At 36.3% G+C, this 13563-nt stretch overlaps 2 protein-coding genes across 2 annotated transcripts in view; one reads left to right on the top strand and one right to left on the bottom strand.

Annotated features, from left to right (window-relative positions):
• Positions 1-1960, bottom strand: part of LOC102805949 (integrator complex subunit 8-like) — a 32700-nt gene extending 30740 nt beyond the window's left edge. The window contains exons 1-2 of the mRNA XM_085500178.1: positions 1753-1960; positions 415-661 (exon numbers count right to left, since the gene is read on the bottom strand). Of these exons, the coding sequence (XP_085356304.1) occupies positions 415-661; positions 1753-1873 (368 nt within the window). The 5' untranslated portion in view covers positions 1874-1960. The remainder of the gene's footprint in view (positions 1-414; positions 662-1752) is intronic.
• A 222-nt stretch (positions 1961-2182) lies between these two features.
• Positions 2183-7457, top strand: LOC146741875 (cytosolic iron-sulfur assembly component 2B-like). Its single transcript, XM_085500790.1, has 5 exons — positions 2183-2359; positions 4926-5003; positions 5654-5779; positions 5929-5974; positions 7040-7457. Exons 1-5 carry the CDS (start codon positions 2228-2230, stop codon positions 7132-7134), a joined length of 477 nt encoding a protein of 158 aa, XP_085356916.1. The 5' UTR covers positions 2183-2227; the 3' UTR covers positions 7135-7457.
• Positions 7458-13563: the final 6106 nt, after the last annotated feature.

Here is a 13563-nt window from a genome sequence, read left to right as displayed (position 1 = left end):
AATAGAAGTCTTTATTAATATATTTGTGAATTCACTGTATTCTGAAAGCTGTGAAAATTACTTTGTAATTAGCCAATGACAAAGACCAATAAATGTTTTATTATTTTGAACGAGAACATTGAGACAGTTTACAGTCAATAAAACTATAATATCACCTTGAAGAATCTTCTTAACAAGAAATAAAACTAGTTACACCTTTGAATATCTCTGTTTGAAACGACCTTCAACTGATATCTTTATAATTCTATGACAATGTAACCCCTGACTAAAACCTATTCTAATAATTCAGGCACCTCAAAAAATATAGTTTAAATTTTTTTTTTAGCAAATCATCCTTCTTTAAAAACAACTATTTGTTTGTGGACCAATAAGTTGTTTACAAAGAAGTTCAAAGTTATTATTGATCCTACATACTTGTTTTGTATGGTGTTCAGATTCCAGTCAAGATGAGCCGCTGTCTGCAAAGCCAGGCTTTTCAACATCTTGGTTCTTTTCTTCTCAACACCATTTGTTGTAACATTGTTCTGTACAGCAGCAATACCGTTACCAAAGTTAAACTCTGTGTTCTGCCCTCCTAAGACGGGAGGTGGCAATTGCTGTGCGGATTGTTGTAAGCATACATTGCCCAGGAAGTGAGCCATAAGCTGAACAGCATTTGGATCTTCAAAACAAGAAGAAAATAATATAATTTATCTATTAAGAAATTATACACCGTACTGTTGATTTGCTGGAACTAGTAATTTTCTCGATTGATTTGAGGGCACCGACAATGACTAAAAGTCACTACGATTCCTTGTGTTGAAAGGAAACTTTTTGACACCACAAAATTTTGCAATTTTGACACACAAAATCAAAGCAGTTCAAAGTATACTTAAAACACTACAGCTAGCAGTTTTATGGTTTAAAACAAATCAGCAACACAAAAAGAAAAAGTAAGTTTCCTGCCCACACAACTGACCCACAGATATGCTTTGAGAAAGTGCGAGACACAATTTCAGATAATTGATAAGTCAGTGAAAATCACAAAATTTTGTACGAGGGAAAATTTCTCTGTAGTCTGCATCATAGTAGTCAGTGACTTTCGTGAAACTTTGTCTTCACAAATGCAATAAACTCCTCAAATGACAAAAATTTAAACAATTATGTGACACTTTTGAAATTCTGATAATTTTTTCGCTCCTTTTTGTCAGATTGATCGCCTGTTAAGGTTGATCAATACAGTCTTTGGAAATTGCAGATAATTTATGAATAGATTTCTTAATTGTTATACAAGGTCACTAATAAATTGGGGTCACAGACAAAAGTTTTTAGTTTGCATAATGAAATTGACATCATCTCAGTCACCCACAGCATCAAGTACCGACTCAACTGGGATCAAGAATATATCTGTCTATTGATACCACTGAAAAAGAAGCGGGACAGGCGTTAATTTCAGTGCTCACAGCTCCATGTTATGAATATTTGAATGTAACTTATTTATGAATTGTTTATTCTATTTTTTTTTTTATTTCAGGTATGCGTTGTCGCAATTTTATTATATTTTTATTTGAAAATCTAAAAATATAAAGATTTAAATGTGGGGTTTATAATATCACAGATTATGGAAATCACAGTATCTCTAGCAAATACATTATTAATTAAGTATTAATTATAGTATTTAAAAACATGTAAAATTGTATATTAATTCATTTTATAACAAACCCCACTCTATACACATGCAATGATAAATTGCAATACTTTATAATATATTACCTGGGTCATCTTTCGAGAGATGCTGTTGCAGCAAATTTGGATTTAGCAAGAATTCATACCAAACAACAGGCAATGGCGTGTCCTGTCTGCTTGGAGGTCGTCTGGGAACCATTTCACTCATATTTATATTGAAACCACAGCGTGGAAGCTACTTGTTTAGACGGTCTACCTACTAGAAGATATGAAGCAAAAACAAAATAAAAACTTGCTTTACAGAAGTTGAAAGGTCAACGGTTAAATCGTGAGTCTGAGGTCAAACTACGATTCATTCGATCCCGGTTCATGAATATTTAGCAAAATATAAAGATTTAAACGTCACGCGAAATCGGTACGTGTACTACATATCTTCGCTTCGAATCGAGCCGAGATAACAGTGTATTTATCGTAATTCCATCTTTTGTCCGCTCTTTTCGTCAGCTATATTTAAACAGGAAGTAAATGTAAATAGTGCTGTAGGATTGTGGGTAATATTTTGATGATGTCTGGACAAGATCGTCTTGAGAACGTGAACCCCACGATACATTCACGGTTAAATTCACGCAGTGTTACTGAAGATGAGGAAAACGATGACGTAGTGGATGCAATAGACTCAAGAGAAGTATTTGATATCCTTTCTGTAATTAATGGAACGTATAATATTGTGGGTTGTGCGTTCACTAATTAAGGGGAGGACCATTTAAAACCCTGGGGTGGACTTGAATGACTGCGTGGGGTCATTTAATATGTTTGGATAATATTTAATACCCTGGATAGAATGTAATTTTTTTTTGTTAGTATTTATTAAGCAGGGCTACAGCAACGAAGACCTAAAAATGTCTAAAATTTTTCGAGTCATGCCTGAAATTGCAAATTTTACTGACAAAAAGGGTTAAACCTTTATTTTGTAGGGGCGACACCCCCCCCCCCCAACATTTTTTTCGAGGGGACGATCACCCCCTCTTTCTCTCCTGTGCCACTGCCAATAACAACATTATGAGTCAACAAGTTACAAAAAGATTCTCTTGACAAAACCAAACTGAACAGTCTGTTATTACTCAGTTCTTTATGGATGCTGTACACGTATTGATTTTCTAAACTGAAATTTTCATATAAAATATTTACTGAACAACACAAAGCTATATATTGATGGAAAGCTTATTTCACACTGGATATGAAATCGACAAGATAGTGTGTGTATGGATGTATATAGTCATGTGATCTCTGTGTAAACACAGAAAGCCATTTTCGCTAAAAAAATAATTGAACCAATGAATAAACGAATTTAGTGGAACATTGGCAACAAAACAGTTTTTCAGACGACGCTCACCACCATTCCGTGTTAATTGAGATATATATCTACATGATAGTTGGAGAAGAAATAATAATATAGCTATCTTGAAAAAACAATGCGATCTGGTTTATTCCGGTATTCAGAAATTAGAACGTAATTTCAAAACAAATAGGAAAATAGAAAAATCCCAGCGCGGCTTGAGAGGGAACATATCGAAGAGTGTCTGTGCGAAAAATTAGTATAATGCGTCCACTAAAACTCGAGATCAAAGGCCTGCAGTTGCCGTGAATCGCTGTTTTGTTTAACCGAGAAAATGGCAAAAACAACTTAGCAGCAACGTATCGTTGGCTAACTCAAAATCCGTTTGTCCCATGGATCAAAACATACTCATAATGAATAGTCATGGTATCTGTCTGTCATAATCACGCAGATGTGTAGATATGCGTGGTCGCAATTGGTCATAAAGTACGAAATTATGCTCCCGAATCCAATAGGAAACACTGTTTCACGGCGTGACAAAGCCGCGCCAAAATTACGTCATGATTTACATATTCATTAATACGTTGTGGGAGGAGACACTCCTTTTCTGGAAGACTCATTACCATACATTGCCCTCCATTGAAGGTCATTCTCTTGCTCAGCTGCTGAACTAATAACCGTGGCTGAACGCACCACCAGAGTCAACTACATGTAGTTTTCTTTCCAAGATTTTTGTTTTACTGCGCGAGATGTCTCGACGAAGATCTGTATTATCTGATTTGAATGGCAATGAGGGGGAGAGAAGTCACAGCGAGTGCCGAACTGAATCGGGAGATGCGATCGCTTAGGTTTAAAGTTGTCTGTCAATCGGGCGGTGAATTTTCAGTTTGTTTGCTCCGTTATTATTTTGTTGATTTGTAAAATAACCTGTTCGCCATAAATCATGTTTTCCGTTTTTTAGTTCCAAAAACTGTTGTGACAAAATTAGTGTGATGATTCTTTTTCCATCTTCAATGCGTAATACATGTACATAGTACCGGAACAACTGCTGGCGGGGACTACTGCCGGTATCTTACATTCAGTTCACTTTCTATATCATGTATAACAAATCTAACTTAATTGAATCCGTCAAATTATTCATTGAGAATGTGAAGATAAATAAAAATAAAACAGGTAAAACAAGGATGCTCACACACACGCTATTACAGCTGCTTGACTCGTGCTTTACATGTGTAGCCATGGTGTAGCCAAGTCCGGGCCCAAGTGTTTCACTTCCGACTCATTGTGGTCGTAGTCCATGACACGTAATTTGGTCACGAAAACTAAGTCTGCCATGTGCTCAAATTTTCTACCTTCTGTTTATACCTCCATGGTCTGATCAATTAAATCGTGGAAGGTACCTTCCATGATTAAATTTTCATAATAATCGCTTTACATACTGTCAACGTTCTTCTCCAAATTTCCTTGCATTCGTTTTCTTTCGTCACTATCATAGTCGACCCCAAGACGGTTTCATAGTCGACTGCTTGAAGAGCGAGAAATTCAACGAAATTAAATTTGTGGACGATCGTAAATGGAATGCGTGTAACTTGTACCTCGGACTACTAATACTTGTATTACTAGTCTGAGCTTGTACTGAATACAAGAGACTGTTTATATTTGCTATGGGTGGTGACTATTATGCAAATTATGTGTCTATTATGTCTTTGGCTGATTAATTAAAACATAGCTTTCAAAACAATGACATGTGCTTTTGTTTTTAATTACCAAAAATTGATTTTTACACCCTATAAAAACATTTAATTCACTTTTTTTCCTACTGAGTGTTTGCTCCTTGTAGTCCAGCATTAAAAAATACAAAAAAGTAGAATTTTGGGTTTCAAAGCAAACAAAGGTGTACTGCATCCTTAATTCTGTTTTACATCTCATCCGTGATATCAGTGATCCTGAACATCCATTATCTTTGGAAGATCTCAATGTGGTGGAGATAACCAAAGTAGAGGTACAGTTATATATACAAAATTAAACTTTTCCTGTTTGTTTTAATTCACTAATTTTAATCAGTTACATTGTAAAGTTCTATATAAGCTATATCATGTATAAGACCAGACTTTTTTTATTCCTTGTTTCGCGAGTTTTTATAAGGCAATTTTTTTGAGGATGGCGGGAAAAAAATAAAATTAATTCTTTTTTTCCCATTAGATTTGTGTGATTCTCAAAAAATTGTAAATGAGATCATTGATCAGAGAGAAGAAATGAAATAAAATTTTATTCCATGTATAACCTTTTTTCTCATCTGCGTGAGACTTGGTACTTTGATCATGATACTCCCACGAAAATGCAACTTGGATTTGTTATGTGGCGGGCGGTAAAAAATGAAGATAAAATAATTTTTTGCGCTTACAAGTCGGCGGGCGCGAGAAATAACGCTGAAATAAAATTATATTTTTATTTCATTTTCGGCGGGTATAATAAAGGGATAATAAAAGTCTGGCCTAATGGGACCGATGATTTTTGTTTGTTCCTAATAAACAGCTGAAAATTATAAACAAAAATAGCTGTGGTTTTTATTAATCTGGGACCGACTATTTTATCAAAAAATTGCGGAAGGTGGCTCTTTAAATTTTGAATAATGGCTTTTGTCCTTTTTAGGTTGATAATGATGAAAACCGTGTGAAAGTGTATTTTACTCCAACCATTCCACACTGTAGCATGGCAACACTGATAGGTTTATCCATCAGGGTCAAGCTATTGAGATCTCTCCCTGCCAGATTCAAGGTACCAGTAAAAATTTGTTCTCCTCCTACAATCTCCAACAACAGCGCCCTCTGTTGTTAGGTTTAACTTATTCACTCGTTTTTTTATGTATGACTCCACAATACCGTACCATTGTAGTTGATAACAAGTTATATCATGTTCTTTGTTAGGTGGATGTCATAATAACTCCTGGCTCCCATGCTTCAGAACATGCTGGTAGGTATCAGTTGCTAGTTCTTACATTTTTTGGAGGTTATAAAAATATGTAGCAGAATTATAAGATGTAATGGGTATGCAAGTGATTGAGAGATCAATATCATGAATTTTGCATTTCAATGAAGCACTAATCCACTGTGCAGCTTTACCCCATCTCCATTAGAGAAATGCTGTTTTGGTTTTTCTAACTATGTAAATTTATTTGCAACATCGTGAAGAATGCGGTAGTTTTACTTTTCATCGCTGTGGCAATCATAAATTGATATAGCACATGGGTAAAACATATATATCACCTGTGTGCTATTGTTCATTAGTCAAACAATATCATGGTCACCACTGACTATGTAGATAAAATCTAAGCAGTTCTCCCAGACTTTTGTGAAGATGGGGAATCTAACTGATGGGAGTGTGGTTACCAGGCTATAGTGTCATCATGACTTTGAGCACCTCTATGTAATCAAATTGTCGGCAGTTATTAAAATTAAATGGTTAAATTAAATTTTATGAAAATGGTACATTGATGCGGATAGTGCAGAATTAAACCGTTCTCAGTACACCCATGAATAGCCCGGTGATATGTATAAGCATAATCTTTGCATATTTATGTGACATCACTCACTGGCTGCCTGCCTGCCTGCCGGATTTGATCGACATGCCTAGAATTATGTCATATTGTCATCACATGACATTTGTGTTTGTAAATATTCGTCATTAGACTGAATCAAATACATGTTTAGTCTCAAACAACCCCCCCCCCCCTCCCACAATACCAAAACTTGATTTTATACTGCGTGTTCAATACTTTACCATGGACAAACATATATACACTGACCATAGTTATTGCCCTGCCCACAAAATTCACTTTCAATTCATTGTTGGGACGAATGAACCATGGAACTACGATAATAGACTTTGGGACGAATGTGATTTGGAACAAATCGACCACCGTCCACAAAACTTAATAACTAGTCTATAATTCATAGATTTGTAAAGGTTCACAATCATTAACAGCATCTACATCTTATTGATGATCAATTTCTAAACTTGTATATACTTTCCTCACAGTTAATAAACAACTTGCTGACAAAGAGAGAGTTGCTGCGGCATTGGAGAACAGTCATTTGTGTCAAGTGGTCAATCAGTGTCTTACTACAAGATGATCACATTGCTGATACTGATTTTGTAGTAAACATGGATTATTCCAGCAAGTATCACACAAACAAATACTGGTTTGGAACTATTTCTTGTGAATTTCAATGGACGGCAAGAGTGCATTCAGTTCTTACTCATTTCAATCAACATCAACATATATACAGGACTGAATAGTCACACATTAGAGACAATTACTAATAAAAAGAAAACTTTTGATCGAGTACAGAGCAACAACTCTAGGTTTTACAGCCTTGAAACCATTTTATAATGTAAACATGCTGTTGTTAATGTTAATGTAAAAGTTAGTAAATAAAACTGTTTTCCCAAGTGAGTCTACAAGAGTTTTTTTCATTCTCAGTTTGTTTAATCTCTGGGAGGTTTTTTTCTGTAAAAACAAAATTGCAAGAGGGAGCACTGCAATCATATTTAGCGACGCCACCAAGTGTGGAGATAAGGTTCTCCTTACCAGGGTGTGGAGTTTTTGATAATTCTAAGTTGAAATGGAGCATTCTATGGCTTCCTTGGGACCAAAATTACTATCAAACAGGTCACAGTTGAAGACTGTGATCTCTGGTCAATCAGAATTTTATGGTTGCCAGAGGGTCTGCTCCCTGGCCCAGGGTAAGGGGGTGCATAGCCATGGCATGAGGGCGCTACCTGGTAGTTTAATGATCTAGTATCCAATAAAGGTATTTGGGTGTTTATTCATGCTTCTAATGGAGCAAATATGGTACGTTTCAAACTGTTTGAAAGTATTAAAGCCCTTTTATTTTTTTTCCCTTATAAAGCGCCATAAATATCAGTTGGAAAAACTGCATTGCTGCATGAGAGCTAATATTAATTATTTGTCGCCAAAAGGGTATTGTTTGCGTGATCTTGACCTGACTGTTTTAAACAATAAAGCCTCTTTGTATTTTGCAATGTACTGGTTTATTACTTGCTTTGTATGTGTCGCTGTGTATGAAGTTGCATTTGCCATTGAACTTTCTGTTTGTGCAGTATTGCACATGTCACTGTGTAACTCCACCAATGGCGAGCATGTACAGCAGCGTGTATTTGTAGCAGGTGTGCATTTCAAGGTACACCCAACTAGATGTATAAATATCAAACTTAAATTTGAAGAAGTGTATGGTTATTATCAGTCCCTCAATCATTTTGAAGGGCGGTAGTCAACACGCTACGCATGCGAGAGATATATGGGTCTCGTATAATAATAAGATGGCGACTTTGATTGTTGCGCAGATCAACGAGTATGAACTGAAACGTTGCCAAGCTTTAATTAGGTAATTTTCAGGTGATTGGAAGGCATCGAAGGAGTCACCGGCGGTAATTAGTGATAAACTCATACTTGCGATTTCCATTTGAAGAGCGCATTGGCTTGTGGGAAAATCAATGTTTATCAACACAAATGTCGCACATGCGCAGCGCGACGACCACCGTGCTTTAATGATCCAGCTTACAATCAACACAATTATTGCTTTATGTGCATGCACTTTTATTAGAGATGTGCTTCTAATAGATCAAATACAGGAGAGGGAGCGTGTTATCATTATTGTTTCAGATTATTTAAAAAATTACTTGTGTTTTGTTTGTGTGTTTACTTTTGATCATGCTGTATTCTGGACAGTCCATACGTATAGTCCATTGATGGAGTCTATGTTTGACTCGTTGCCATGGTAGACTGCTTGTTTCTATAGCAATTCTATTCTTTCCATTATTCAATTTCTATTCTGTAGTCTGTTGCGATTTTTCCAGAATAAAGAATGATTCAAATTTTATTTTGAGTGTAGTTTATGAAGTTTTAATAAATTATTGTACTGGGTAGTATAGCAATAAAATCTCACCTAAATGACTTAGCACGGTTTTCCCACAATCCAATGCGCTCTTCTAATGAAAACTGCCATTACAAGTTTTGACCTGGGTGCAACGTGCAATAATTACACCGGTGACTCCTTCGATACCCTCCAATCATCAAAGAAAGTATCTAGTTAAAGCTTGGTAACGTTCCAGTTTGTACTCTTTGGTTTGCGCAACAGCCACAGTTGCCATCTTTGTTTATACGAGTCCCATATTTCAAACATGCGTGGCGCGAGGACCGCCGCCCTTCAACATTATTCTACTGGGCAGTATAGCAATCGAACCTCGTCCAAAATCACTTGGTATGAGCAGGGTGTAAAACTGCTCTGACATGAGGTCTATAGTTTCCTTTTGAAAGTAATGGAATTTATATTATTCAAGCAGGAGCTAACTATTATTCTGATCGGAGATTCCAATGCTCGGAATGCGGAGGAACCAGATTACATAATTAATGATGATACGCATTTTCTCGTTCTCACGAAATTGAACTCTTTTGCTTGCCTCGTCGTTGATCACGAAACAAGATTTCTAATCGGTTTGGTAGGAGTTTACTTGCATTGTGTAGTACTTGCTCAATTCACATTGTTAATGGGAGAATTGCCAAAGATGTGCATAGAGAGTTTACTTGTACTGCAAACTGCCGTGTGGGAAAAGTGTTGTAGATTACGCAATTATGTCGTCTGCTCTATTTGATTCCGTGGTCAGACAGGGTGGAATCAGACTACTTCTCATTTGAATGTGTTGTTAAGGTAGCGAGATAGAATGTAGTTTTTTGGCAAGGGAAATGCCGATCTACAAATTGAAAGAAGGACGTAAGTGAAACCACTAAACATATATATACTAGTATTTAGGAAGACCCTGGTTTAAAGTTTCGGTTAATATTTTTTTTCAATATTTTGGTTGTTTTATGGTCACATGACTTCCAAAATCAATAAGACTAGTAAATTTGTAACGTTGATGAAATCGAAAATGGCGGCACCACTATGATGGAAAGGCGGTCGTGAAATTCGATCCTGTATTTCTATTTTTCCCTTTGTTTAATTTATTTATGTAGTGGTTGTGGAAAAGAAAAAAATGATTGAATGGAAATATAGTCTTGGTATAGGAGTGGCAAACAACAATTTATCAATTCGTTAAACTCAGAGTAATTCAGTAAAACAATACAAAAATCAGAAAGTTATACGATACGGCAATTGATTACATAACTCGTGCATTGAATTGGACTGGAGTACGGAATTCCGGTCAATCTTGGTTCAGTGTCTCGTGTAATAAAGCAAAACATAAAATGTATAAATGTCTCAAATTATTTAGGAAAGTGTATTGTGATGAATACCTGATTCAGTATAAGCTATGCAAATGGCAGATGATACCGAGGAACTTTCGGGTACGCAAGCGGGCTTCCGCAAGTGATTTTCTGCTGCAGACAATATATTCGTTCATTATGCTATCCTTAAAAAGTACCCGGGGAAAAAAAGAGAAAAGTTTTATTGTATTTTGTTGACTTTGCCAGGGCTTTTGACCTTGTGGACCGTCGTATCTTTTCTGTAATCTGCACAGTATAAACAAGACTCTTGTAATTGTCAAGTCAATGTATTGAGATGTGAAGTCTGAATATTTTAACTGAGGTATTGATGTGAGACGGGGTAGTATTCTAAGTCTTGTCTTCTCCCCATTTATTGTCGAATTTTATAGAATGGTTTTGAGTGCAGGTTATAATGGGGTGCAGTTGCTCATAAAAAGTTTTAATTGTTTGCACTGCTATATGCAGACACCGTTATTATGTTTGCAAATTATAAGAGTTCAAGTGGGAGGGTCGTCACCTGCACAAGCGCAGGAATTGAGTTCCAAGCGACGATAACAACACACGCTAAAACGCAAAGGCTCATGGGTAGACGTATACGCTGGTGATTACTCCCCCGCTTTAACTTGTTTCGCAAAAGGGCATAATGCATATAAGGAAAATGATCCATGAGTTGAAAATGTATTGAAGTGGTAAACTCCTACAAATATCATGGTTTGATTATATCAAAATTCATATTAAAATACCTGGTCGAAAGTTGTTCGCAAGCACAGAAGGCGGCAAGGCAATATTTTCTCTATTTACATTTCAATGTAAAGTTGTGAATATTAAGTTAAATGTTTACTTTAAACTATTTGGCACACTAATCATGCCCATCCTTTTGTATGGCGCTGAAATATGGGAGTTCCTCTAATGCATACAAGCATAGCGGATACAATTAAAATATTGTAAACACGTTTTAGGGAGTTGTAGTGCAAACATGTAATGAAACAGTGCTATAGCTAAATATATAAATATTAGAACTGCCGGAATCTAGTGTAAAACTTGATGTACAATTTGGACAAAAATAGGAACATATCATGGGCAACAGAAATTAAAAATATTTTCTTTTCTTATGGATTTTGCTTTGCGTGGTTTACCCAGGGAAAGTATAAAGTTATTAGATTACGTATTGAGGAGAGGCGTTATTTAGATATAGTAAGTGAATTGCTTGTTAAAGGCGTCTCACGCGAAGAAACATATTGATTACCAAATATTTTTGGCATATCCCTACTCAAGACAAATTAAAATGAGGGAGGAAGCCCTCGCATGATGGAATTCGTGAAATTAGTAATGTACTCTGTGTTTTATATAATAATTATGTTTAGTGGTACGGACTATGTGGTCTAGAAAGACGTTAATCGACAAATAATAATAATAATAATAATAATAATAATAATAATAATAAAAAGGTAGTTTCTTTTTGACAGTTATACTCTAATCTTGAATTACACTGAAGTCCGAATGACCTCTCTCTCTCTGTTTAGGGGTGATCCACTTGAATTCTGGGGGAGAGGCTTGTAAAAAAAAATAGTTGTAACATGTTGCGAAGATATAAAACATTGCGGGGCAGACATAAAGTCGCCCCTATATATCATTCTATATCAACTACGTGCAGTTGGATCTGTTTGGAATAATGATGAAGCTTGGCGGGAAATAGATTTTAGATTGGGTCAAAAAATGTATTTGTAATTTTCCTCGTTGTACTTACAACTGATTGGTTTCCTTGTTTTGAAAATGTTACCCCCTCCCCTTCCAAAGTAGAAAAACATCAACAACATTGTGTAGTTTTATCTAAGTGTTTTTTTATGGGAAAATCACTACGGTTGTCCTCAGTACTGAATCTCTCTCAGCAATCACCGCCCGACTCGCATGATTTCGCGAGCTCGATTTAAACATACCATAACGATACCACCTAAAGTGGTAAGGCGATGGCCGAACAAACCACCGGGGGGGGGGGAACTTGTATTACTATGTATAGTAACCGTGGTATAAACGGGTATGCGAGGCACTGACTTTTGGTGAAAATCACGACCCTTGAACCACATTTTCTAGAGAAAAAAAACAAACAAAAAAATAAAAAAAGGCCGGGACTCATTTACATTTTAAAATGTCAAAAAGGAACTCCTTGCCTATTTTAAAACATAATTTACAGACCCCTCGGGTGTCTCGCATAGCCGTTGGCATAGGGGCTTTTCAACTGACGACTAATCCCCGTTGGTGGGTTTCTACTAGTGGACACCCCCCCCCCCGAACAAACAAACAAAACGAACCTTGGCTGGCGAAGATGCTCAGCTCAGAAATTCAATTGAACAAAACGTCGACCCAATAGTTCATGTATATCATTCACACATTCTGTTGAGCCGGCTGTTAGTACATGGACGCAAACAGGCACACCGGAATGTAAATGGGAATATTCGGGGGAATATTCCCTCGAGATACAGGGCAAAATCCAGTATATCATGTTGCGCCCTCTAGCGAGAAAGAGTTTCGGCGACGCCAATGAATGAAAGCAGCGTCGATGTTGTTTTGTTATGGTCCCCCATCATACAAAATAAGGTTTTTGAGAGATTTACTATATTCTAAATGACGAATGAATGATTCGTCGATAGAGGGCGCGATTTAGGTAAATTCAGTTACTTCGTTTTTTGTTTTTTTTTCACAACTGAACCACATAATGGAATAATGAGCTTGTAATGCAACTAAAGCGGCAGGTGTTTTCCAGACATGAATGCAACTCCAATATATTGAACCTAAATACTACATGTGATGGCAGTGCATGCAACTTTTTCAATGCAATACATTGAATAATGGTAAAAGGAAACTATGCTCAGCCAAGTTGATGTAATTCATCACAAATGCCTAAACACTGAGAGCTTTGTGTCTTCCAGTGAACAATACATCATAATTCAGCAATACGTTGTTCAAAAAATATTTACGTTGCTCGGCATTAATGTCACACTCCATTATTAAATGGCGCCGAATCAGATTTATCATACATGTCGCCGCGGGATTGTATTGGTATTAATTTCTACTCCAGAACTTCCATGGCGTGTGACAGTTGTACACTGTAATTAAACTATCGGTCACACGCACAGTAATTTGTTGTTATGTTATTTCTATAAAGTTATGGTAAAATTACAACAAAAACAACAAAATAGAATTGTGTTTGGTATTTATTTTATGCTGTCAACCCAAATACATTGTATGATTGAGCTTGCCAGATGTTTCCGTATTTTTG

Source organism: Saccoglossus kowalevskii, chromosome 6 (assembly GCF_978046115.1).
Source record: "Saccoglossus kowalevskii chromosome 6, keSacKowa6.1, whole genome shotgun sequence".
Lineage (NCBI taxonomy): Eukaryota > Metazoa > Hemichordata > Enteropneusta > Harrimaniidae > Saccoglossus > Saccoglossus kowalevskii.
This window is presented reverse-complemented; position numbering and strand designations above follow the sequence as displayed.

Excerpts from the sequence above, each read along its gene's own strand:
- LOC146741875 (XM_085500790.1), top strand. The coding sequence starts at position 2,228 with ATGATGTCTGGACAAGATCGTCTTGAGAACGTGAACCCCACGATACAT. Across the intron at positions 2,360-4,925 it reads ACTCAAGAGAAGTATTTGAT|CTCATCCGTGATATCAGTGA; the intron begins ATCCTTTCTGTA and ends TCTGTTTTACAT. Across the intron at positions 5,004-5,653 it reads TGGAGATAACCAAAGTAGAG|GTTGATAATGATGAAAACCG; the intron begins GTACAGTTATAT and ends TGTCCTTTTTAG.